This window comes from Bombina bombina, chromosome 2 (genome assembly GCF_027579735.1).
Source record: "Bombina bombina isolate aBomBom1 chromosome 2, aBomBom1.pri, whole genome shotgun sequence".
Lineage (NCBI taxonomy): Eukaryota > Metazoa > Chordata > Amphibia > Anura > Bombinatoridae > Bombina > Bombina bombina.
The window spans coordinates 436,331,108-436,354,716 of NC_069500.1; the positions used below are offsets into that span (position 1 = coordinate 436,331,108).

Below are 23,609 nucleotides of genomic sequence, written 5' to 3' on the forward strand. Positions count from 1 at the left end.
CATTTCTCGTCTGTCGACAGACCAGACAAAGAAAGAGGCATTCTTACGCTGTGTAGAAGATCTACTCAAGATGGGAGTAATATATCCAGTCCCAATTACAGAACAAGGACTGGGTTTTTATTCAAACCTGTTTGTGGTTCCCAAAAAGGAAGGAACTTTCAGACCAATCCTGGATCTAAAAATTCTAAACAAATTCCTCAGAGTTCCATCCTTCAAGATGGAGACCATTCGGACAATCTTACCGATGATCCAGGAAGGTCAATATATGACTACCGTGGATCTAAAGGATGCGTACCTTCATATTCCTATCCACAAAGATCACCATCAGTTCATAAGGTTCGCTTTTCTGGACAAGCATTACCAGTTCGTGGCCCTTCCCTTCGGGTTGGCCACCGCTCCAAGAATTTTCACAAAGGTGCTAGGGTCCCTTTTAGCGGTACGAAGACCGCGGGGCATTGCAGTAGCACCCTATCTGGACGACATCTTAATACAGGCGTCGTCTTTTCTCAGAGCCAAGGCTCATACGGATATTGTTCTGGCCTTTCTAAGGTCTCACGGGTGGAAGGTGAACACCGAAAAAAGTTCTCTGTCCCCGCTCACAAGGGTTCCCTTCCTGGGAACATTAATAGACTCGGTAGAAATGAAAATATTTCTGACGGAGGTCAGAAGGTTAAAGCTTCTAAGCACTTGCAGAGCTCTTCATTCCATTCTTCGGCCATCTGTAGCTCAGTGCATGGAGGTAATCGGATTAATGGTAGCAGCAATGGACATAGTCCCTTTTGCTCGAATTCATCTCAGGCCACTACAATTGTGCATGCTCAAACAGTGGAATGGGGATTATGCAGATTTGTCTCCTCAAATCCAACTGGACCAGGAAACCAGAGATTCTCTTCTCTGGTGGTTGTCTCAGGATCACCTGTCTCAGGGAATGTGCTTCCGCAGACCGGAGTGGATCATTGTAATGACCAACGCCAGTCTGTTAGGCTGGGGCACGGTCTGGGGCTCCCTGAAAGCTCAGGGCCTATGGTCTCGGGAAGAGTCTCTTCTCCCGATAAACATTTTGGAACTGAGAGCGATATTCAATACGCTCCAGGCATGGCCTCAGCTAGCGACGGCCAAGTTCATCAGATTTCAGTCGGACAACATCGCGACTGTAGCATACATCAATCATCAGGGAGTAACAAAGAGTTCCTTAGCGATGAAGGAAGTAACCAAGATAATCAGGTGGGCGGAGGATCACTCTTGCCACCTATCTGCAATTCACATCCCAGGACTTTTCACCCGGGGGAGTGGGAACTCCATCCGGAGGTATTTGCTCAGCTGACTCAGTTTTGGGGCATTCCAGAGTTGGATCTGATGGTGTCCTGTCAGAACACCAAACTTCCCCTTTACGGTTCCAGGTCCAGGGATCCCAAGGCGGCATTGATAGATGCTCTAGTAGCGCCTTGGTCCTTCAATCTGGCCTATGTCTTTCCACCGTTTCCCCTTCTCCTTCGGCTGGTAGCCAGAATCAAACAGGAGAAGGCCTCGGTAATTCTGATAGCGCCTGCGTGGCCACGCAGGACTTGATATGCAGACCTAGTGGACATGTCATCTGTCCCGCCATGGACACTGCCAATGAGGCAGGATCTTCTAATACAGGGTCCATTCAAGCATCCAAATCTAGTTTCTCTGCAGCTGACTGCTTGGAGATTGAACGCTTAATTCTATCCAAGCGTGGGTTCTCTGAATCAGTCATAGATACTCTGATCCAAGCTAGAAAACCTGTCACCAGGAAAATTTACCATAAGATATGGCGAAAATATCTTTGTTGGTGTGAATCCAAGGGTTACTCGTGGAGTAAAATTAGGATTCCAAGAATATTGTCCTTTCTCCAAGAAGGATTGGAGAAAGGTTTATCAGCTAGTTCCTTAAAGGGGCAGATATCCGCTCTGTCGATCCTTTTACACAAGCGTCTGGCAGAAGTACCAGATGTTCAAGCGTTTGTACAGGCGTTAGTCAGAATCAAGCCTGTCTATAAACCTGTGGCTCCTCCATGGAGTCTAAATTTAGTTCTTTCAGTTCTTCAAGGGGTTCCGTTTGAACCTTTACATTCCATAGATATTAAGTTATTATCTTGGAAAGTTTTGTTTTTGGTAGCTATATCTTCGGCTCGAAGAGTTTCAGAATTGTCTGCTTTGCAGTGTAATTCACCCTATCTGGTGTTCCATGCAGATAAGGTAGTTTTGCGTACAAAACCTGGGTTTCTTCCTAAAGTTGTTTCTAATAAGAACATTAACCAGGAAATCATTGTTCCTTCCTTGTGTCCTAATCCAGCTTCTAAGAAGGAACGGCTTTTGCACAATCTTGATGTGGTTCGTGCTTTGAAATTCTATTTACAAGCAACTAAGGATTTCAGACAAACATTATCTTTGTTTGTTGTCTATTCTGGTAAGAGGAGAGGTCAAAAAGCGACGGCTACCTCTCTTTCCTTCTGGTTGAAAAGCATCATCCGATTGGCTTATGAGACTGCTGGGCAGCAGCCTCCTGAACGATTTACAGCTCATTCCACCAGAGCTGTGGCTTCCACTTGGGCCTTCAAGAATGAGGCTTCTGTTGAACAGATTTGTAAGGCAGCGACTTGGTCTTCACTGCATACTTTTGCCAAATTTTACAAATTCGATACTTTTGCTTCTTCTGAGGCTATTTTTGTGTGAGAGGTTTTGCAAGCAGTGGTGCCTTCCGTTTAGGTTACCTGTCTTGTTCCCTCCCTTCATCCGTGTCCTAAAGCTTTGGTATTGGTATCCCACAAGTAAGGATGAATCCGTGGACTGGATACACCTTGCAAGAGAAAACAGAATTTATGCTTACCGGATAAATTACTTTCTCTTGCGGTGTATCCAGTCCATGGCCCGCCCTGGCAATTAAGTCAGGTTCCAATTTATTGTTTAAACTACAGTCACCACTGCACCCTATGGTTTCTCCTTTTCTCCAACATAGGTGTGTCCGGTCCACGGCGTCATCCTTACTTGTGGGATATTCTCTTCCCCAACAGGAAATGGCAAAGAGCCCAGCAAAGCTGGTCACATGATCCCTCCTAGGCTCCGCCTTCCCCAGTCATTCTCTTTGCCGTTGTACAGGCAACATCTCCACGGAGATGGCTTAGAGTTTTTTGGTGTTTAAATGTAGTTTTTATTCTTCAATCAAGAGTTTGTTATTTTAAAATAGTGCTGGTATGTACTATTTACTCTGAAACAGAAAAGAGATGAAGATTTCTGTTTGTAAGAGGAAAATGATTTTAGCAACCGTTACTAAAATCGATGGCTGTTTCCACACAGGACTGTTGAGAGGAATTAACTTCAGTTGGGGGAAACAGTGAGCAGACTTTTGCTGCTTGAGGTATGACACATTTCTAACAAGACTTGGTAATGCTGGAAGCTGTCATTTTCCCTATGGGATCCGGTAAGCCATTTTTATTAAATAAGAATAAAGGGCTTCACAAGGGCTTTAAAGACTGGTAGACATTTTTCTGGGCTAAAACGATTGATTTATAAGCATTTTTAATACTTCATAGCTTTGAGGAGTTATTTTATTCTTGGGAATTATGTAAAATAACCGGCAGGCACTGTATTGGACACCTTTTTCACTGGGGGCCTTCTCTAATCATAGGCAGAGCCTCATTTTCGCGCCTCTATTGCGCAGTTGTTTTTGGGAAGCAAGGCATGCAGATGCATGTGTGAGGAGCTCAGATACATAGAAAAAGCTTACTGAAGGCGTCATTTGGTATCGTATTCCCCTTTGGGCTTGGTTGGGTCTCAGTAAAGCAGATACCAGGGACTGTATAGGGGTTAAATATAAAAACAGCTCCGGTTCCGTTATTTTAAGAGTTAAAGCTTTCAAATTTGGTGTGCAATACTTTTAAGGCTTTAAGACACTGTGGTGAAATTTTGGTGAATTTTGAACAATTCCTTCATACTTTTTCACATTTTCAGTAATAAAGTGTGTTCAGTTTAAAATTTAAAGTGACAGTAACGGTTTTATTTTAAAACGTTTTTTTGTACTTTGTTATCAAGTTTATGCCTGTTTAACATGTCTGAACTATCAGATAGACTATGTTCTGTATGTGGGGAAGCCAAGGTTCCTTCTCATTTAAATAGATGTGATTTATGTGACACAAAATTTAGAGAAAATGATGCCCAAGATGATTCCTCAAGTGAGGGGAGTAAGCATGGTACTGCATCATCCTCTCCTTCGTCTACGCCAGTCTTGCCCACACAGGAGGCCCCTAGTACATCTAGTGCGCCAATACTCCTTACTATGCAACAATTAACGGCTGTAATGGATAATTCTATCAAAAACATTTTAGCCAAAATGCCCACTTATCAGCGAAAGCGCGACTGCTCTGTTTTAGAAAATACTGAAGAGCATGAGGACGCTGACGATATTGGTTCTGAAGTGCCCCTACACCAGTCTGAGGGGGCCAGGGAGGTTTTGTCTGAGGGAGAAATTTCAGATTCAGGGAAAATTTCTCAACAAGCTGAACCTGATGTGATTACATTCAAATTTAAATTGGAACATCTCCGCGCTCTGCTTAAGGAGGTGTTATCTACTCTGGATGATTGTGAGAATTTGGTCATTCCAGAGAAATTATGTAAGATGGACAAGTTCCTAGAGGTCCCGGGGCCCCCCGAAGCTTTTCCTATACCCAAGCGGGTGGCGGACATTGTAAACAAAGAATGGGAAAGGCCCGGCATACATTTTGTCCCTCCCCCTATATTTAAGAAATTGTTTCCTATGGTCGACCCCAGAAAGGACTTATGGCAGACAGTCCCCAAGGTCAAGGGGGCGGTTTCTACTCTAAACAAACGCACTACTATCCCTATAGAAGATAGTTGTGCTTTCAAAGATCCTATGGATAAAAAATTAGAGGGTTTGCTTAAAAAGATGTTTGTTCAGCAAGGTTACCTTCTACAACCAATTTCATGCATGGTTCCTGTCACTACAGCAGCGTGTTTCTGGTTCGATGATCTAGAAAAGTCGCTCAATAAAGATTCTTCTTATGAGGAGATTATGGACAGAATTCATGCTCTCAAATTGGCTAACTCTTTTACTTTAGACGCCACTTTGCAATTGGCTAGATTAGCGGCGAAAAATTCAGGGTTTGCTATTGTGGCGCGCAGAGCGCTTTGGCTAAAATCTTGGTCAGCGGATGCGTCTTCCAAGAACAAATTGCTTAACATACCTTTCAAGGGGAAAACGCTATTTGGCCCTGACTTGAAAGAGATTATTTCTGATATCACTGGGGGTAAGGGCCACGCCCTTCCTCAGGATAGGTCTTTCAAGGCTAAAAATAAACCAAATTTTCGTCCCTTTCGCAGAAACGGACCAGCCCCAAGTGCTACATCCTCTAAGCAAGAGGGTAATACTTCTCAAACCAAGCCAGCCTGGAGGCCAATGCAAGGCTGGAACAAAGGTAAGCAGGCCAAGAAACCTGCCACTGCTACCAAGACAGCATGAGATGTTGGCCCCCGATCCGGGACCGGATCTGGTGGGGGGCAGACTTTCTCTCTTCGCTCAGGCTTGGGCAAGAGATGTTCTGGATCCTTGGGCGCTAGAAATAGTCTCCCAAGGTTATCTTCTGGAATTCAAGGAGCTTCCCCCAAGGGGGAGGTTCCACAGGTCTCAATTGTCTTCAGACCACATAAAAAGACAGGCATTCTTACATTGTGTAGAAGACCTGTTAAAAATGGGAGTGATTCATCCTGTTCCATTAGGAGAACAAGGGATGGGATTCTACTCCAATCTGTTCATAGTTCCCAAAAAAGAGGGAACATTCAGACCAATCTTAGATCTCAAGATCCTAAACAAGTTTCTCAAGGTTCCATCGTTCAAAATGGAAACCATTCGGACAATTCTTCCTTCCATCCAGGAAGGTCAATTCATGACCACGGTGGATTTAAAGGATGCGTATCTACATATTCCTATCCACAAGGAACATCATCGGTTCCTAAGGTTCGCCTTTCTGGACAAGCATTACCAGTTTGTGGCACTTCCATTCGGATTAGCCACTGCTCCAAGAATTTTCACAAAGGTACTAGGGTCCCTTCTAGCGGTGCTACGACCAAGGGGCATTGCAGTAGTACCTTACTTGGACGACATACTGATTCAAGCGTCGTCCCTACCACAAGCAAAGGCTCATACGGACATTGTCCTGGCCTTTCTCAGATCTCACGGGTGGAAAGTGAACGTAGAAAAAAGTTCTCTATCTCCGTCAACAAGAGTTCCCTTCTTGGGAACAATAATAGACTCCTTAGAAATGAGGATTTTTCTGACAGAGGCCAGAAAATCAAAACTTCTAAGCTCTTGTCAAGTACTTCATTCTGTGCTTCTTCCTTCCATAGCACAGTGCATGGAAGTAATAGGTTTGATGGTCGCGGCAATGGACATAGTTCCTTTTGCACGAATTCATCTGAGACCATTACAACTGTGCATGCTCAGTCAGTGGAATGGGGATTATACAGACTTGTCTCCGACGATACAAGTAGATCAGAGGACCAGAGATTCACTCCGTTGGTGGCTGACCCTGGACAACCTGTCACAGGGGATAAGCTTCCGCAGACCAGAGTGGGTCATTGTCACGACCGACGCCAGTCTGGTAGGCTGGGGCGCGGTCTGGGAACCCCTGAAAGCTCAGGGTCTTTGGTCTCGGGAAGAATCTCTTCTCCCGATTAAACATTCTGGAACTGAGAGCGATATTCAATGCTCTCAAGGCTTGGCCTCAGCTAGCAAAGGCCAAATTCATACGGTTTCAATCAGACAACATGACGACTGTTGCGTATATCAACCATCAGGGGGGAACAAGGAGTTCCCTGGCGATGGAAGAAGTGACCAAAATCATTCAATGGGCGGAGACTCACTCCTGCCACTTGTCTGCAATCCACATCCCAGGCGTGGAAAATTGGGAAGCGGATTTTCTGAGTCGTCAGACATTTCATCCGGGGGAGTGGGAACTCCATCCGGAAATCTTTGCCCAAATAACTCAATTGTGGGGCATTCCAGACATGGATCTGATGGCCTCTCGTCAGAACTTCAAGGTTCCTTGCTACGGGTCCAGATCCAGGGATCCCAAGGCGACTCTAGTAGATGCACTAGTAGCACCTTGGACCTTCAACCTAGCTTATGTATTCCCACCGTTTCCTCTCATCCCCAGGCTGGTAGCCAGGATCAATCAGGAGAGGGCATCGGTGATCTTGATAGCTCCTGCGTGGCCACGCAGGACTTGGTATGCAGACCTGGTGAATATGTCATCGGCTCCACCATGGAAGCTACCTTTGAGACAGGACCTTCTTGTTCAAGGTCCGTTCGAACATCCGAATCTGGTTTCACTCCAACTGACTGCTTGGAGATTGAACGCTTGATTTTATCAAAGCGAGGGTTCTCAGATTCTGTCATTGATACTCTTGTTCAGGCCAGAAAGCCTGTAACTGGAAAAATCTACCATAAGATATGGAAAAAATATATCTGTTGGTGTGAATCTAAAGGATTCCCATGGAATAAGATAAAAATTCCTAAGATTCTATCCTTTCTTCAAGAAGGTTTGGAGAAAGGATTATCTGCAAGTTCTTTGAAGGGACAGATTTCTGCTTTATCTGTTTTACTTCACAAAAAGCTGGCGGCTGTGCCAGATGTTCAGGCTTTTGTTCAGGCTCTGGTTAGAATCAAGCCTGTTTACAAACCTTTGACTCCTCCTTGGAGTCTCAATTTAGTTCTTTCAGTTCTTCAGGGGGTTCCGTTTGAGCCCCTACATTCCGTCGATATCAAGTTATTATCTTGGAAAGTTTTGTTTTTGGTTGCAATTTCTTTTGCTAGAAGAGTTTCAGAGTTATCTGCTCTGCAGTGTTCTCCTCCCTATCTGGTGTTCCATGCAGATAAGGTGGTTTTGCGTACTAAACCTGGTTTTCTTCCGAAAGTTGTTTCTAACAAAAACATTAACCAGGAGATAGTCGTGCCTTCTTTGTGTCCGAATCCAGTTTCAAAGAAGGAACGTTTGTTGCACAATTTGGATGTAGTTCGTGCTCTAAAATTCTATTTAGATGCTACAAAGGATTTCAGACAAACATCTTCCTTGTTTGTTGTTTATTCTGGTAAAAGGAGAGGTCAAAAAGCAACTTCTACCTCTCTATCTTTTTGGCTTAAAAGCATCATCAGATTGGCTTATGAGACTGCCGGACGGCAGCCTCCTGAAAGAATCACAGCTCATTCCACTAGGGCCGTGGCTTCCACATGGGCCTTTAAGAACGAGGCTTCTGTTGATCAGATATGTAAGGCAGCGACTTGGTCCTCACTGCACACTTTTACCAAATTTTACAAATTTGATACTTTTGCTTCTTCTGAGGCTATTTTTGGGAGAAAGGTTTTGCAAACCGTGGTGCCTTCCATCTAGGTGACCTGATTTGCTCCCTCCCATCATCCGTGTCCTAAAGCTTTGGTATTGGTTCCCACAAGTAAGGATGATGCCGTGGACCGGACACACCTATGTTGGAGAAAACAGAATTTATGTTTACCTGATAAATTACTTTCTCCAACGGTGTGTCCGGTCCACGGCCCGCCCTGGTTTTTTAATCAGGTCTGATGATTTATTTTCTTTAACTACAGTCACCACGGTATCATATGATTTCTCCTATGCAAATATTCCTCCTTTACGTCGGTCGAATGACTGGGGAAGGCGGAGCCTAGGAGGGATCATGTGACCAGCTTTGCTGGGCTCTTTGCCATTTCCTGTTGGGGAAGAGAATATCCCACAAGTAAGGATGACGCCGTGGACCGGACACACCGTTGGAGAAAGTAATTTATCAGGTAAACATAAATTCTGTTTTTCTCCTAACCGTCGGTCGAATGACTGGGGGGGCGGAGCCAGAGGGGAGCTATATGGACAGCTCTGCTGTGTGTTCTCTTTGCCACTTCCTGTAGGGAATGAGAATATCCCACAAGTAAGGATGATTAAAGGAGTGTACATTAATTTTTCTATCTCACATGCAGTGCACTGCGGATCCTTGCACTTTCCATCTGGAATTGCTGCACAAGACATTGCTTCTTTAATGTCATTGCGATACTATGAATAGCAATGTTGGCATGCTAATTTGCTTGCTTCTGCACTAAGAAATTACCTTTTAAAATTTAAAGTGACAGTAACATTTTTTATGTGTCAATTTAAAAAAAAACAAAAAAAAAAAACACTTTTTTTTTTCTGATCCTACTCCTTCTAGGACGCTTGCTGTTTCGGAGTCTGTTGACAAATGTCTCCTTTAGTGTCCCACAAAATTTTATGGCCCACTTGCAATCCACCCAGGTTTTCTCTGCATTTCATGCATTATATGTTTTTCCCACGTGGCAGAAGACATTATTAGAGGAGTTATTTTCAATCCTTTAGGGTGATTGATTCAGTAGGTGCTATTCCGAATGGTTCTTCCTTGTTACTTGAAAGGGGAAGATACTTTGGGATTATCTGGGGAGTATTCTCAGACTCAGATGTAGAATATCTTTATTTGATCCTGAGGTTGTTTTTCTTTCAGGTTTTTAGCTTGAACACCTCCATATGTTACTTTGGTAGGTTTTAGCTACCCTGGGTGACTCCGACACTACCGGTGTAATCTATCCGTGTAATCTATCCGTGTGTCTACGGGAAGTTATTAGGAATGGAAGAGACCACATTCCCTATATTTCAAAAGATATGTTTCCTATAGCTGACTCAGCTAAGGAGTCTGGGATAACATTTCCTAGGGTGGAAGGAGTAGTTTCCAGCTTAGCTAAGAGAACTACTATACCCTTAGTGGATAGTTGGATTTTGCAATGGTCCTATGGACAATAATTAGAAAAGGGGATGTACACCAGGGTTTACCATGGCAACCAGCTGGGTACTTTGCTACCGTCACTTGTGCGACGGCATATTGGTTTGATGCATTGTCTGATACTACTAAGTCGGAATCTCCCCTGGATAAGATCCAGGATAGGATGAAAGCTTTCAAATTGCCTAATTCCTTTCTTTCAAATTCTTTCCTTCAAGTGATCAAACTGGCAACATAGGTTTCTCTGTTCCAGCTCACAGAGCCTTATGGTTAGAGCCTTGTTCTACGTATGTATGCTCTAAGTCTAAGTTTTTAGCGATTCCTTACAAGAGGAAGACCTTGTTGGGACCTGACTTGACGGAAATAATCTCCTTTGAAATTTTAAAGAATTTCAAGGAAAAAAAACAATCCAAATAGCCTGCTGTTGAATCAAAGACAGCATGATGGACATGCCCCCGATCTGGGATCGGATCTTGTAAGTGGCAGACTTTCAGTCTTCACTCAGGCTTGGGTTCAAAATGTTCAGAATCCCTGGGCAATAGAAAATAGTGTCCCAGGGATTCAAATTAGAGTTCAAAAATGTTCCTCCCAGAGGCAGGTTTCTGCTTTCAAGATTATCTACAGTTCAGACAAAAGGAGAGGTGTTCTTACACTGCGTAGGAGACCTCTCAGACCTGGGAATGATTGTTCCAATCTCAATACAGGTACTGGGTCTGGGTTTTTTATACCAATCAGTTTGTGGTTCCTAAAAAAGAGGGAACCTTAAGACCACTTTTTAGGTCTCAAGAGTCTAAACAAATTTTCTTAGTGTACCGTCCTTCAAGATGGAAACTTCGTTCCATTCTTCCCTTAATCCAAGAACAGTGGAGTTAAAGGACGCGTATCTTCATGTGCCATTCACAAGTTCTAAGGTTTGCCTTTCTGGACAAACGCTTCCAGTTTGTGGCTTTTCCTTTCGGTCTTGCCACAGCTCTCAAAGTTTTCACAAAGGCTCTGGGAGCGCTGTTGGTGGTGATTCGGTTACGGGACATTGCAGTCGCGCCCTATCTGGACGACATTCTAGTCCAGGCGCCATCCTTACAGCTAGCAAGATTTCACACGGACATGGTGTTATCCTTCCCGTGATCTCACGGGTAGAAGGTAATTTTGGAAAAGAGTTCCTTAGTCCCAAGCACAAGGGTAACTTGGAACCATAATAGATTCCTTATCAATGAAGAATTTTCTGACAGAATGTCAGGAAATCATAGATTATTGATACTTGTCTAGTCATTCAGTCCACTCCTTGGCCTTCAGTGGCTCAGTGCATGGAGGTAATCGGGCTGATGGTGGCGGCAATGGACACCATCCTGTTTGCTCGGTTCCATTTCAGACCTCTGCAGTTAAGCATTCTCAGACAATGGATCGGAGATTATACAGATTTGTCTCCTTGAATACTACTGGAACAGGAGACAAGGGATTCTCTTCAATGGGATTGTCTCTGGATTATCTCTCCCAGGGAACCTGCTTTCGCAGACCATCTTGAGTGATTGTGACAACTGACGCCAGCCTTCTAGGGTGGGGAGCAGTTTGGGGCTCCCTAAGGGCTCAAGGGGTTTGGAGTCAGCTAGAGTCTGTTTTTTTCTATAAACATTCTGGAGCTGAGAGCGATCTACAATGTTCTTCTGGCCTGGCCTCCTTTATCCTTGGTCCAGTTTTTTCAGGTTCCAGTCGAACAAGATAACGTCAGTGGTTTACATCAATCATCAGGGAGGAACGAGGTGTTCCTTAGTGATGATAGAGGTATCCAATATAAATTTAGTGGGCGGAGGCCCATTCTTGCTGCCTGTCGGCAATCCACATCCCAGGGGTGGACATCTGGGAGGCGGATTTCCTGAGCAGACAGACCTTTCATCTGGGGGAGTGGGAACTCCATCCGGAAGTGTTCTCCAGCTTTTTCCTCTGTTTGCTTTTCTTCCTCGGGTCATTGCTCGAATCAAGCAGGGCATCGGTGATCTTCATAGCACCGACTTAGCCTCGCAGGATTTGGTGTGCAGATCTGGTGGACATGTCATCTCTGCCACCTTGGAGACTTCCGTTGAGGTAGGACCTTCTAATTCTAGGGTCCCTCCTTCACCCATATTTGGTTTCACTGAAACTGACTGCTTGGAGATTGAACGCTTAATATTATCCAAGCGGGTTTTTTTTTTCTTAGTCGGTCATTGAGATCATGATTCAGGCTCATAAGCCTGTCACTAGAAAGATGTATCATAAGATATGGCGTAAATATTTCTATTGGTGTGAATCCATAGACTACTCATGGAGTAGAGTTAGGATTCCTAGAATTTTGTCTTTTCTCCAAGAGGGTTTGGAGAAAGGTTTATCGTCAAGTTCCCAAAAGGGTCAAATCTCTGTCTTTATCTATTTTGTTACACTAATGTCTGGCAGATGTCCCAGATGTACAATCATTTTGTCAGGCCTTGGTCAGGATCAGGCCTGTGTTCAACCAGTTACTCCTCCATGGAGTCTGAATTTAGTTCTCAGAGTTCTTCAAGGGGCTCCGTTTGAGCCTATGCATTCCTTAGATATTAAGTTATCTTGGGAAGTTTTATTTCTGGTTGTTTTTTCTTCTGTTCGGAGAGTGTCAGAGCTCTCGGCATTACAGTATGAGTCTCCTTATCTTATTTTCCATTCGGATAAGGTAGTTTTACGTTCTAAATTAGGATTTCTTCCTAAAGTTGTTTCTGATCGGAACATTAATCAGGAGATTGTTGTTCCTTCCTTGTGTCCTAATCCTTCTTTTCGGAAGGAAAGACATCTGCACAATTTGGACGTGGTCCATGCTTTAAAGTTTTACCTGCAAGCAATTAAGGACTTTCGTCAGTCTTCTTCTTTGTTTGTTTGTGGTTTTCACAGGAAAACAAGGGTCAGAAAGCTACGGCTACTTCTTTCTTTTTGGCTGAAGAGTGTCTTATGTTTTTGCATATGAGACTGCTGGACAGCAGCCTCCAGAGAGAGTTACGGCTCATTCCACGAGGGCTGTTGCTTCCTCGTGGGCGTTCAAAAATGAAGCTTAAGTGGAACAAATTTGCAAGGCTGCAACTTGGTCCTCTCTTCACACTTTTTCAAAGTGGCCGCTTTTGGGAGAAAGGTTCTTCAAGCAGGGGTGCCTTCCGTTTAAGTTCCCTGTCTTTCCCTCCCGTATCATCTGTGTACTCTAGCTTGGGTATTGAATCCCATTAGTAAGTAAGATGATCCATGGACTCATCGTGTCTTAAAAAAGAAAAGAAAATTTATGCTAACCTGATAAATTTATTTTTTGACACGATTCCACAGCCCGCCCTGTTCTTTTAGACAGGTTGTTATTGTAAACTTCAGACACCTCTGCACCTTGGCTTTTCCTTTCTCTTCCTAACTTCGGTCGAATGACTGGAGTGGGAGGGAGGGGAGGAGCTATATAACAGCTCTGCTGTGGTGCTCTTAGCCTCCTCCTGCTGACCAGGAGGTGAATATCCCATTAGTAATTAAGATGATCCGTGGACTCATTGTGTCCAAAAAAAAAAATGATCCGGTAAGCATAAATTTTCTTTTTTTAAAGTTTCATTAGTTGTTTAAATATTGGCAAAATAAGTGTTAAGTTTTAGTGTCTATAAAACAATGGGAAATGCCATGTTGTAATTTAGGTCTGCAGGTCTGCTGTGGCCAGTTAGGGACAGTTATAAATAGGTCACTAGAGTGTGCAGCCAATGGCTGTGTGGAATATGTGTTTTGCACTTCCATTTCTATCAGGAACTGAAAAGCTCACAATTTCAGAATGGAATTACAGGAAAAGGGGACAAAATAAATAATAAAATAATATTGCAGAATTGTATTTATGTATACAGTTTATTAATTCTTTTTTAAGACACGATGAGTCCACAGATCATCTTAATTACTAATGGGATATTCACCTCCTGGTCATCAGGAGGAGGCAAAGAGCACCACAGCAGAGCTGTTAAATAGCTCCTCCCTTCCCTCCCACCCCAGTCATTCTCTTTGCCTACGTTAGTGATAGGAAGAGGTAAAGTGAGGTTTTGGTATAGATTCTTCAATCAAGAGTTTATTATTTTTAAAGTATTGCAAGATTGTGCTTCTTTGTTCTAGGGTGTAGCCGTAGTCCATATCAGTCTCTTCAGTAGAGCTTTGGTGGCTTTAGAGCAATGGGAACTTGTGGGACATAATTCTCACTGCGCCTCCCATATTTATGCTGCCCTACTTGCCTATAGTCTGAGGGAATATGACTCAGTCATTGATTTTTCTGCAGGTCGATGTGAGGAAGAGGACCTCTCAAACCTGTGAACTGCCTTGCTGTCAGGCAGTAATATAAGGTAAGTGCTATTCTTATTTTCTGGGAGCAGGAGACAGCTCAGAACAAGAGAAAGCACTTTGGTAATACCTTATGCTTTATATAAAGGGGCTCAAGCAACTTGGGGCACTTTATTTCGTTTATAAACTCTCCTCAGCTAGGAGAGGACTACTGACAGTACTTTTTAGCAGGCACTGGGGCTGGTTTTAGCGCTGCAAGAGGGCTATGGTGGTTAGGGGGTTAACTTTTCCCCGGGAAGAGAGCTTTCTCTTAGAGCACGCCCACGATGGGCGGATCTGTTTGCCTTGCGGGCCTCTTCTATGCGCTGCAGTCTGAAGGACATTACGAGTAGAATCTGCTTATTCCGGTATAGGAGCGCATGTTCTGTGCTACACATGCGCTCCTAGGACCGGCGGTTGAAATTTTTCTCCTGGCTGTTTTCCGGACTGTTTTCTGCGTGCAGGGATCTCATTCAACTTTTGGCTAGTAAGGTAGGCGTCTCAGCGGTGTTGCTGAGGTGTGGAGGTGGCTGCAAGTGTAATAATAGGCAGAGGGTGTTATTACTAATTTTCACAGACCGCAGAAAAATAGTTGCGGTTTGAATTTAAAGAGACAGTAATGTTTTTTGGGCATAACATTTTTTGTTAAATTTTCAGGTTTTTATTTTAAAAATTTCCTATGTGTGAACCAGTATGGATCAAGGGAAAATGTTCCTTGCTCTTTGTGTTTTAGTGCTATTGTGGAACCACCAGTACCTTTCTGTCCCTCATGTATTAAGAGGACTTTAATTTATAAGGATAAACTTTTTTCTGAGCCAACTTCTTCTAAGATGGATGTTGTCCAGGAATCTAATGATGAGGTACAATATATGCCGCAACTTTCTCCTCAAGCACTCCAAGCTTTACCGCCCTCACAAGCTTTACCGCCCTCACAAACAGTGCCCTGCGCCTCCTCTATAGCTCCCGCTGGAGTTACTTTAAAGGTCATCGCATCTATCATGTCCTCCATAATCTCTGATGCGTTGTCTGCTTTCCCTATGTTACAGGGGAAGCTTAAAAGGAAGATAGGACATTCAGTAAGCAAGGTTTCTGATGCAATTGTTGCGGTTTCTGTGACCTCTGACTCCTGAAATGGAGGATGCCGTAGTAGCATCTGAAGGCGAGAGATTCCTCTCGCTGATACTGAGGTTGTGTCCTTTAGGTTTAAACTAGAGCACCTCCGTCGATTACTTAAGGAGGTTTTAGCTAATTTAGATGACCGCGACTCCACAGTTGTGGTTGTCCCTAAAAGATCCAGTAAGCTGAACAGATATTTAGAGGTTTCTTCCTCGACTGACGTGTTTCCGGTCCCTGACCGAGCTTTTGAAATTATTGCTAAGGAGTGGGAGAGACTGGGTATCTGTTTTTTCTCCATCTCCTATTTTTAAAGAGATGTTTTCCATAGCCGACTCTATCAAGCAGGCTTGCCCAAGGTGGAAGGGGCTATTTCCACACTTGCTAAGAGAACTACTATTCCTATAGAGGATAGTTGTGCCTTCAGAGATCCTATGGATAAGAATTTAGAGAGGGGCTTCTCAAGAAGATGTATGTACACCAGGGGCTGCAATGGCAGCCAGCTGTGTGCATTGCCACCGTCACTATTGCGGCGGCATATTGGTTGGACGCTCTGTCTGATGCTATCAGATCTGAGACCTCTTTGGATGAGATCCAGGATAGGATAAAGGCTCTTAAGTTAGCTAATTCCTTTATTACGGACGCTTCCCTTCAAGGTTATCAAACTGGGAGCTAAGATTTCGGGTTTTTCTATTCTGGCCCGCAGAGCTTTATGGTCGAAACCTTGGTCTGCGGACGTTTCCTCTAAGTCCAAACTTCTAGCTATTCCTTATAAAGGAAAGACCCTATTTGGACCTGGTCTATAGGAAATTATCTCTAATCTCACAGGAGTTAAGGGTCATCATCTCTCTCAAGATAAGAGAAATAAGATGTAAGGACGACAAAGTAATTTTCGTTTCTCTCGTAATTTCAAGGGAAACTCTTCTTCATCCGTCTCCAAACAAGAACAATCCAAACCTGCATGGAGACCCGGCCAGTCTTGGAATAAGGGAAAACAGTCCCAAGAGGCATGCCATTGAGTCAAAGACAGCATGAAGGGCATGTCCCCGATCCGGGACCTGATCTTGTAGAAGCAGACTTTCCTTCTTCGCTCAAGCCTGGATTTGAGATGTTCAGGACCCCTGGGCATTAGAAATTATGTCCCAGGGATACAAGTTGGAATTCAAAAGTTTTCCTCCCAGAGGAAGGTTTCTGCTTTCAAGATTATCTGCAAACCAGACAAAGAGAGAGGCGTTCTTACATTGTTTAAGAGACCTCTCAGACCGGGGAGTGATTGTTCCCGTTCCATTACTGGAACATGGTCAGGGATTTTACTCAAACGTGTTCGTGGTTCCAAAAAAAGAGGGAACCTTCAGACCCATTTTAGTCCTCGAGTCTTAACAAATTCCTCAGGGTACCATCCTTCAAGATGGAAACTATCTGTTCTATTCTTCCTTTGATCCAAGAGGTTCAATTTATGTTATGATAATGGTGGACTTAAAGGATGCGTACTTGCATATGTTCCCATTCACAAGAACCATCACAAGTTCCTAAGGTTCGCCTTTTCTGGACAAACACTTTCAGTTTGTGGCTCTTCCTTTTGGTCTTGCCACTGCTCCCAGAATTTTCACAAGGGTTCTGGGATCTCTGTTAGCAGTACTTTGTTCACGGGGCATTGCAGTGGCGCCCTCTCTGGACGACATTCTTGTCCAGGCGCCATCCTTCCATCAAGCGGGATCCCACACGAGCATGGTGCTATCCTTCCTTTGCTCTCACGGGTGGAAGGTAAATTTACAAGAGTTCTCTTATCCCAAGTACAAGGGTAACTTTCTTTGGAACCGTGATAGATTCTTTATCGATGAAGGTTTTTCTGACTGAGGTTAGGAAATCAAAGATTATCGATACTTGTCTAGTCCTTCAGTCCACTCCTCGGCCGTCGGTACTCCTCGGTCTTCAGTGGCTCAGTGCATGGAGTTAATCAGACTGATGGTGGCGGCGGCAATGGACATCATCCCGTTTGCTCGCTTCCATCTCAGACCTTTGCAGTTAAGGATGCTTAGGCAGTGGAACGGAGATTATGTAGACTTGTCTCCTCGAATAACTCTGGAGCAGGAGACAAGGGACTCTCTCCAATGGTGGTTGTCTCTGGATCATCTCTCCCAGGGAACCTGCTTTCGCAGACCATCTTGGGTGATTGTGACAACAGATGCCAGCCTTCTGGGGTGGGGAGCAGTCTGGGGATCCCTAAAGGCTCAGGGAGTTTGTTCTTCCTATAGACATTCTAGAACTGAGAGCAATCTTCAATGCCCTTCTGGCCTGGCCCCAGTTAGCCTCACTCCGGTTTATCAGGTTCCAGTCGGACAACATAACTTCAGTGGCTTACATCAATCATCAGGGAGGAACGAGGAGTTTCTTAGCGATGACAGAGGTAACCAAAATAATCCAGTTGGCGGAAGCCCACTCTTGTTGCGTATCGGCAATCCATATCCCAGGGGTGGACAACTGGGAGGCGGATTTCCTGAGCAGGCAGACCTTTCATCCGGGGGAGTGGGATCTCCATCCGGAAGTGTTCTCCAGCCTGATTCTCAGGTGGGGTCAGCCGGAATTAGATCTCATGGCATCGCGACAGAATGCCAAGCTCCCGAGATACGGGTCGAGATCCAGGGACCGCCGGCAGAACTGATAGATGCTCTGACGGCCCCTTGGACCTTCAATCTAGCATACCTGTTTCCTCAGTTTGCTCTTCTTCCTTGAGTAATTGCATGAATCAAACAGGAAGGGGCCTTGGTGATCCTCATAGCACCGGCCTGGCCTCGCAGGATTTGGTATGCAGATCTGGCGGAGATGACATCTCTACCACCTTGGAGACTTCCGTTGAGGAAAGACCTTCTGATTCAGGGGCCCTTCCTTAACCCAAATCTAGTTTCTCTGAAGCTGACTGCTTGGAGATTGAACGCTTAATTTTATCCAAACGGGGTTTTTCTGACTCTGTCATAGAGACCATTATTCAGGCTCGTAAGCCTGTTACTAGAAGGATTTACCGTAAGATTTGGCTTTAATATCTCTATTGGTGTGAATCCAAGGGCTACTCATGGTGTAGAGTTAGGATTCCTAGAATTTTGTCCTTTCTCCAAGAGGGTTTGGAGAAAGGTTTATCGACAAGTTCACTAAAGGGGCAAATGTTGGCCTTATCTATTTTGTTACACAAACGTCTGGCAGATGTTCCAGATGTACAATCATTCTGTCAGGCCTTGGTCAGGATCAGGCCTGTGTTCAAACCAGTTACTCCTCCATGGAGTCTTAATTTAGTTCTCAAAGTTCTTCAAGGGGCTCCGTTTGAGCCTGTGCATTCCTTAGATATTAAGTTGTTATCTTGGAAATTTTTATTTCTTGTTGCTATTTCTTCTGCTCGGAGAGTGTCAGAGCTCTCGACATTACAGTATGTCTCTCCTTATCTTATTTTCCATTCAGATATGGTAGTTTTACGTACTAAATTAGGATTTCTTCCTAAGGTTGTTTCTGATCGGAACATTAATCAAGAGATTGTTGTTCCTTCCTTGTGTCCCAATCCTTCTTCTCAGAAGGAAAGACTTCTGCAAAATTTGAACATGGTCCGTGCTTTAAAGTTTTACCTGCAGGCGACTAAGGACTTTCGTCAGTCTTCTTTGTGGTTTTCTCAGGAAACTGTCAGGGACAGAAAGCTACGGCTACTTCTCTTTCTTTTTGGCTGAAGAGTATCATACGTCTTGCATATGAGACTGCTGGACAGCAGCCTTTCCGAGAGAGTTACGGCTCATTCCACGAGGGCTGTTGCTTCCTCATGGGCGTTCAAAGATGAAGTTTTGTGGAACAGATTTGCCACGCTGCAACTTGGTCCTCTTCTCACTTTTTCAAAGTTTTTCTATATTTGACTTTTTTTACTTCGGCTGAGGCCGCTTTTGGGCGAAAGGTTCTTCAAGCAGTGGTGCCTTCCGTTTAGGTTTCCTGTCTTGTCCCTCCCGTATCATCGGTGTACTCTAGCTTGGGTATTGAATCCCATTAGTAATTAAGATGATCCTTGGACTCATTGTGACTTAAAAAAGAAAAGAAAATTTATGCTTACCTGATAAATTTATTTCTTTTTTGACACGATGAGTCCACGGCCCGCCCTGTTCTTTTAGACAGGTTGTGGGTTATTGTAAGCTTCAGACACCCCTGCACCTTGGTTTTTCCTTTCTCTTCCTAACTTCGGTCGAATGACTGGAGTGGGAGGGAAGGGAGGAGCTATTTAACAGCTCTGCTGTGGTGCCCTTTGCCTCCCCCTGCTGACCAGGAGGTGAATATCCCATTAGTAATTAAGATGATCCGTGGACTCATCGTGTCAAAAAAGAAATAAATTTATCAGGTAAGCATAAATTTTCTTTTTATATTGCCATCTCAAAGTGTTTAACGTCCCTTTAATGCCTATAAAATTGATGAATTACTTTTGATGTGCTGTCTTTGATATATATCATTTATTTATAATTTTTAGGTTTAGTTCTGTCCAACTTCTTGGGGATCTTTTATTCCACATTTCAGGAGTGACAGGAAAAATGACTACTGAAACTGCTTCAGAAGATGACAACTTTGGGACTGCACAGTCTACTAAAGTGGGTTTTATATTTTTATTTTTTAATTACAAAAACAGAACAAAACAACAACAAAACTATAGATTTCTTAATATTGTGATATGCTTTAATTTCCTTAATCATTTGTTTTGATACAGTAATTTTACAGACACAAAGATATATAATTAAATACTTTTATTGTATTCCTTTCTTTCAATGGCGATTAACAGATTAAAATAAATAACTGACTTAAACAAAGCAGGCTGTGAGGCATCCAGTGATGGTAAAGTGATATCAAATAGAAATTGTTTCTAACAAAGTTTATATAGGCTGCCTGTGGCTTATATAATACATGCTATATATTTGATTTGGATGAAAAATGAAAGTAGGTATGTTGTAGCTGCAGTGCTTTGTGCAACGTATTACAGATACATTCCTAATTGTGGTATGCAACTGGGGGCCTGTGCATATAGATTTTACGAGAAACTGAATCTAAGTAACATAGATTGCTGTATATATCAGCAATATTATATGTACAGTTTAGACATATTATATATATGTATGTATGTTTATATATGTATGCTTTAGGGTTAACTCGTCTTTGTGGGGTAAAATATATGTGAAAGGAAACTTGCTTTATGTATACTTTAGTGTCACACAAATAACTGTTTGAAAAAAATGCAGCTTTAAATTGAAATTTGATTCTTATAATTAGATGTCATACATTTTCTGTTGCATTCTAGTCGTTCTCTGTTGCTTACGATAACAGGCCATTTTGCCCTTGACATTTTATGTTATAGTTTCCACACTTGTACATTGGCTTCCTTGACAGGGTGGTAAGATGGTATTGCTTTTCTTAGTTGAATAAAGTCCTCCTTGTCTTTCACACATTTTTCCTTGCAACAAAATGACATGTACAATGGAAAATAAAATGAAAAAGAAAAAGCTGTGGAGTGGGCATGTTAGGTGGTTACAGAATAGGTAAGACTATATTACATTTTCTCTTGTTAAGTGTGTTCAGTCCACGGGTCATCCATTACTTATGGGATATATTCTCCTTCCCAACAGGAAGTTGCAAGAGGATCACCCAAGCAGAGCTGCTATATAGCTCCTCCCCTCACATGTCATATCCAGTCATTCTCTTGCAACCCTCAACAACGAAGGAGGTCGCGAGAGGAGCTGGAGTTTTTACTTAACTATTCTTCAATCAAAAGTTTGTTATTTTAAATGGCACCAGAGTGTGCTGTTTTTTCTATCTCAGGCAGTATTTGGAAGAAGAAACTGCCTGCGTTTTTTTCTATGATCTTAGCAGGCGTAACTAAGATCCACTGGCTGTTCTCGACATTCTGAGGAGTGGGGTAACTTCAGAAACTGGGAATAGCATGCGGGGTCTTCCGCAAATGAGGTATGTGCAGTACATTATTTTCTGGGAATGGAATTGACTAAGAAAATACTGCTGTTACCGTATGATGTAAGTACAGCCTTAAATGCAGTAGTGGCGACTGGTATCAGGCTGATATTGTATGCGCAGTCGAGTTATTTTCTAGGGACTAGAATTTGACTGAGAAAATACCGTTAAAACTGAAATAATACTTAAGCCTTATCTGCAGTGGTAGCGACTGGTAGCAGGCTTAGTGATAACTTTGCATGACATTGGAAAATGTTGTTTTTTAATAAAACGTTTACTGGCATGTTATTCGTTTTTGTGAGGTACTTTGGTGACAAATCTCTTTGGGCATGATTTTTTCCACATGGCTAACATATATTTTCTGCATGGAAACCGTTACATCAGGGCTCCCACTGTTGTAATAGGAGTGGGAGGGACCTTGTTTAAGCTCCTTGTTGCGCAGTTAAAATTCTAGCACAGTCTTCCTGCTTCTTCCTCCTTGATCCAGGACGTCTCTAGAGAGCTCAGGGGTCTGCAAAATTCATTTTTGAGGGAGGTAATCAGTCACAGCAGATCTGTGACAGTGTGTTTGACTGTGATTAAAAGCGTTAAATCTTAATTGATATCAGTTTTATCCGTTTTGGGTATTGAGGGGTTAATCATCCTTTTGCTAATGGGTGCAATCCTCTGCTAATAATACACTTCTTGTTAAGAATTGTTTTAATTATATCTGTATTTTTGAAGCGCTGCAGCGTTTTTATATTGCTTGTAAACTTATTGAAAGTGATTTCCAAGCTTGCCAGTTTCATTGCTAAATCTGTTTAAACATGTCTGATTCAGAGAAAACTGTTTGTTCATCATGTTCAAAAGCCAATGTGGAGCCCAATAGAACGATGTGTACAAATTGTATTGATATTGCTTTGAATAAAAGTCAATCTGTACCGATGGAGAAACTATCACCAGACAACGAGGGGGAAGTTATGCCGCCTAACTCTCCTCACGTGTCAGTACCTGCGTCTCCCGCTCGGGAGATGCGTAAGATTGAGGCGCCAAGTACATCAAGGCCCTTACAAATCACTTTACATGATATGGCTAATGTTATGAAAGAAGTATTATACAATATGCCCGAATTAAGGGTTAAGGACAGAGCGCGCTGATGACACGAGAGCCATGTCTGATACTGCGTCACAATTTGCAGAACATGAGGACGGTGAGCTTCATTCTGTCGGTGACGGTTCTGATCCGGGGAGACCGGATTCAGAAATTTCTAATTTTAAATTTAAGCTTGAGAACCTCCGCGTGTTACTAGGGGAGGTGTTAGCGGCTCTGAATGATTGCGACACGGTGGCAATCCCAGAGAAATTATGTAGGTTGGATAGATACTATGCGGTACCGGTGTGTACTGACGTTTTTCCTATACCAAAAAGGCTTACAGAAATTATTAGTAAGGAGTGGGATAGACCCGGTGTGCCTTTTTCCCCTCCTCCGATATTTAGAAAAATGTTCCCTATAGACGCCACCACACGAGACTTATGGCAGACGGTCCCTAAGGTGGAGGGAGCAGTTTCTACTTTAGCCAAGCGTACCACTATCCCGGTGGAGGATAGCTGTGCTTTCTCAGATCCAATGGATAAAAAATTCGAGGGTTACCTTAAGAAAATGTTTGTTCAACAAGGTTTTATATTACAGCTTCTTGCTTCTTCTGGCTTAAATCCTGGTCAGCGGATGTAACTTCCAAATCTAAGCTACTTAACATTCCTTTCAAAGGGCAGACCTTATTCGGGCCCGGCTTGAAGGAAATTATTGCTGACATTACGGGAGGTAAGGGCCACGCCCTTCCTCAGGACAGGGCCAAACCAAAGGCCAAACAGTCTAATTTTCGTGCCTTTCGTAACTTCAAGGCAGGAGCAGCATCAACTTCCTCCGCTCCAAAACAGGAAGGAACTACTGCTCGTTACAGACAGGGTTGGAAAAGCAACCAGTCATGGAACAAGGGCAAGCAGGCCAGAAAGCCTACTCCCGCCCCTAAGACAGCATGAAGACAGGGCCCCCTATCCGGAGACGGATTTAGTGGGGGGCAGACTTTCTCTCTTCGCCCAGGCTTGGGAAAGAGATGTGCAGGATCCCTGGACGTTGAAGATTATATCTCAGGGATACCTTCTGGATTTCAAAACCTCTCCTCCACAAGGGAGGTTCCATCTGTCGAGGTTATCAACAAACCTAGTAAAGAGAGAGGCATTTCTACAATGTGTACAAGACCTCTTAATTATGGGAGTGATCCACTCAGTTCCGCGATCGGAACAGGGACAAGGATTTCTCCAACATAGGTGTGTCCGGTCCACGGCGTCATCCTTACTTGTGGGATATTCTCTTCCCCAACAGGAAATGGCAAAGAGCCCA

General features: G+C 43.4%; 1 protein-coding gene across 1 annotated transcript in view; it reads left to right on the forward strand.

The window, feature by feature from the left end:
• GCN1 (GCN1 activator of EIF2AK4) overlaps window positions 1-23,609 on the forward strand; it is a 293,771-nt gene that overhangs the window by 135,302 nt on the left and 134,860 nt on the right. The window contains exon 43 of the mRNA XM_053702061.1: window positions 19,747-19,864. Coding sequence (XP_053558036.1) covers window positions 19,747-19,864 — 118 coding nt within the window. The remainder of the gene's footprint in view (window positions 1-19,746; window positions 19,865-23,609) is intronic.